The 3,233-nt window shown below is 35.5% G+C and overlaps 2 protein-coding genes and 1 long non-coding RNA gene across 4 annotated transcripts in view; 2 read left to right on the forward strand and 1 right to left on the reverse strand.

Annotated features, from left to right (window-relative positions):
- mcph1 (microcephalin 1) overlaps positions 1-3,233 on the forward strand; it is a 70,022-nt gene that overhangs the window by 43,242 nt on the left and 23,547 nt on the right. The window lies entirely within an intron of this gene.
- angpt2a (angiopoietin 2a) overlaps positions 1-3,233 on the reverse strand; it is a 21,359-nt gene that overhangs the window by 14,921 nt on the left and 3,205 nt on the right. The window contains exon 2 of the mRNA XM_016474974.1: positions 1,263-1,418. Within this exon, the coding sequence (XP_016330460.1) occupies positions 1,263-1,418 (156 nt within the window). The remainder of the gene's footprint in view (positions 1-1,262; positions 1,419-3,233) is intronic.
- The window catches only part of LOC107679431 (uncharacterized), a 10,376-nt gene that overhangs the window by 4,125 nt on the left and 3,018 nt on the right, over positions 1-3,233 (forward strand). The window contains exon 2 of the long non-coding RNA XR_001633058.1: positions 2,906-2,908. This is a non-coding gene — a long non-coding RNA (uncharacterized LOC107679431). The remainder of the gene's footprint in view (positions 1-2,905; positions 2,909-3,233) is intronic.

The raw sequence follows: 3,233 nt of genomic DNA on the forward strand, positions 1-3,233 counted from the left end.
CAATTAATGTCATTAACATATAAAAGATCACCAGTCATTGTCCAAATCCTTTCATTTAGAACAGCGAGCTGCAAGAACAGCTTACATTTCCAAAAACCTGCAGTACTCTGACAAAAAAATGTGTGTACATCTGCTCAGACACTGATATACAGACTTTATATATGAGGCCCATGGTATTCAGGCATTTACATATTGATTGTAGAAATATATATATATATATATATATATATATATATGTGTGTGTGTATATGGAGAGAGAGAGAGAGAGAGAAACCTGTATGACTTAGTTTTAGAAAAAGTGTTTTGACCAGAGTACCTGTAAACCATACTTCAGTAAAAGTACAGATACCTTACAGCATAAACAGTGTGGAGAGCCAATCATGTGTTTTTCTAAAATCAAAATAAATCTGAATGCCTCAAAATTGCAATAAATCAAATTTGACACAGCCTTAAATGTCTACAAACACTGAAGGCTCAGCTAAGCTCAAGTACTCAAAAAGGGCGTAAGTCAACCAATATCCATTAAAAGGTCTCAGCCATGCCCTCATCTCGTATATAAAACACCTGAGATTCACAACTACCTGCTAATGCATTCACGTTAAGTAGACTTGTTGGCAAGTTTGGGTGACTAAGGGCAAAACACACAAAATGCTGTACTGTCAAATTGTGTCAATGTCCTGTAGATGGCGATATTACTTCTTTTGTAGCAGAAAAAGTTAGATGCCACGCAAAATGTGACATAAATGAATCGGAGTAAAGAGTACATATTAAAAAATTTAGTCAAGTAGTGAGTAAAAGTTAATATCGTTGATACTCAGAAAAACTACAAAGTAGCCAAAAAGGTAATTATGTAAAGAAACCACTGGTTTTGACCATATATATCCAGCCACAGCCAACTATCCCAGATTTTTGTCAGATTTGACTTATTTTTTCTTTAAAATCAGAAATCTCATATTTCTATTGATACAAATTCTATTACTGGCTGTTCACTTGTCTTTAATTATGTCTGAACTTATATTAGTTTGGCTAATAGTAGTTTTGCTGCTGTATTGAAATTTTCCTAGTTATCTACATTTTTGGTGTCATACACTGTTTATACAAAAAGAACCCATGTGGTGTAGCCAGCAAACATTTTAGCAGGGCAGGTAAAATTCCAAACAACTGTCCAAACCAGGCCAATAGAAAAAAAACAGTAGAGTCCTGTTAGTTATTAAAACTGACTCCATGCCTGCTGAATTAGACAGTGAATTAACAACCCTCACCTGAGCCTCAACAGTAGTGATTTTTCGGGTTTGCTCTGCTGTCTGACTCAGGAGGCTGGTCCCAATCTTGATCATGGTCACTGTGTGGTTTTGCACCGCATTATTTTGAATTTGGGCCATGTCTTGTTTGAGGTTCTCCTGGATGTAGTTCTCCAGCTGTGGATGAAATCAGATTATTAGATTTTTCTGAAAACTGTTGCATCTGAAGTCAATGATACCGCTATCTGCATCTCTTTGTTTTTCTATATGATACCACTATCTGCATCTCTTCATGTATATGATTCTGAGAGAGAGATGCTCTGCTGCTGTTTTTCGATGCTGAATGTAGCTTTTGCAGATGCACCTGCAATTTTTAGATAAGACTACAGAAAATACAGCCTCAACCTCTGAATTACAGACATGCATACCCTGAAATATTCAACTGTCGCAAGGCATTTAATAATCAAGTAAAGTTGTTTGTAGAAAATAACTTTTGTTAATTAGGCTTTCTTGAGCTTGTATTGATGAAGGGATAGCACAATATGACAATTCTATCTCTGTTAGCAGATGTGGAGCAAGCTGTTTGTTTGTTAAGCTATTCAACATAAATGTCACTGTAGACACAGGTGATAATGTCATTTAAAAAATGGCTGTTGTTTGGAATAGTACAGTATGAGACTTTCAAGACTTTGTTGGTAAAATGTTCAGTTTCTTGAACCTTTGTGCTGAAATGGACATTTTGTTAAGGCATCTACACTTGAGTTGACGCTCCATGAAAGAATTTCAAACTCAGCAGTGTTGAGTGCAAATCCTCGTATGTTGTCTTTCCTGTATTGAGTTCCTGAAATGAGCCAACACTCAAACAAACAGGATGGAAGTGAGTTACAAGTTTCGTCCTCAATGCAAACATTTCTAGAATGCTGAGAGGAAAAGAAAATTGCAGTGGCCTTGCCACTGTTTGTTTGTTTGCAAAGTATGAAAGACCAATTACTACTGCACTTTAGCATGAATATTTTTGAATTTGTGACTACTGTAATCAGGTTAATTTTGTTTGCCTTCCTCTTTTTTGATTCCACCAAGCCTTTTTCTGGAGCCACTTCACGTGAAGGGTGTCATGACGTATAATCGGAAATGCAAGCTGATCTAATCAGTTGTTTACTTCTGCTCCAAAGGATTCAACTGGCGGCTTGTTTCTTCTGCCTATTTACATGAAAGTGTGACCACATACTTACACATTGTTTTGCTAGCCTTGGCCACTTATTAATCAGATATCTCAATAATGTGAGATTCTTATAGTACAGTTCTTGAGAGCCAAAAGAGGGGGAAGTGATTTCCTCTGACCTTAGATTGAGGTCTTAGAATGGACTGCTAAGAGGAAGAGCCCTTCTTCTGCCATACCAAAATATTGTTTCTTTTGCTTCCAAGAGGATGCAAGAGTTCACTTTTTGCCCTGCATGACAGTGTTTCTAAAATAGAAAATCGTGTTTTTTGTAGTAGTTTAATGTGCATTAAAACATTTTCAAATGACACTTGACACTTTTACACTGTACTCAATCATCTCAACATTTCATACTTTTAATTTAATAGGTGGTTAGCACTGTTTTTTTTATGTAGGGTTATGAAACCCTGGTCTAGAGCATCAACGTTGTCAGGTGTGAAATTAGACTGTTAGAATGTTACAGCTAGATGCTGTGAAAAAAATAAATAAATAAAAAGCAATCAGAAATTAAACGGGGTGTGCCTCATGTCATGGGCTTTGTACAGTCACAGAAACCCCACATATTGTAAAATAGTGTATAATATTTTAAAACACTGAATTAGTAGAATTAACATATATTTTTGTTCAAAAGTCACAAATTATATATATGATACTAGATATATTCTAGATTGTCAACCAGCTGTTTAATGGTTGGCTACTACTATTAAAGGGGTCATATTATGTTGCTAAAAAGAACATTATTTTGTGTATTTGGTGTAATGAAATGTTTATGC

The sequence above is a fragment of the Sinocyclocheilus anshuiensis genome, unplaced genomic scaffold (assembly GCF_001515605.1).
Source record: "Sinocyclocheilus anshuiensis isolate Anshui unplaced genomic scaffold, SAMN03320099.WGS_v1.1 scaffold232, whole genome shotgun sequence".
Lineage (NCBI taxonomy): Eukaryota > Metazoa > Chordata > Actinopteri > Cypriniformes > Cyprinidae > Sinocyclocheilus > Sinocyclocheilus anshuiensis.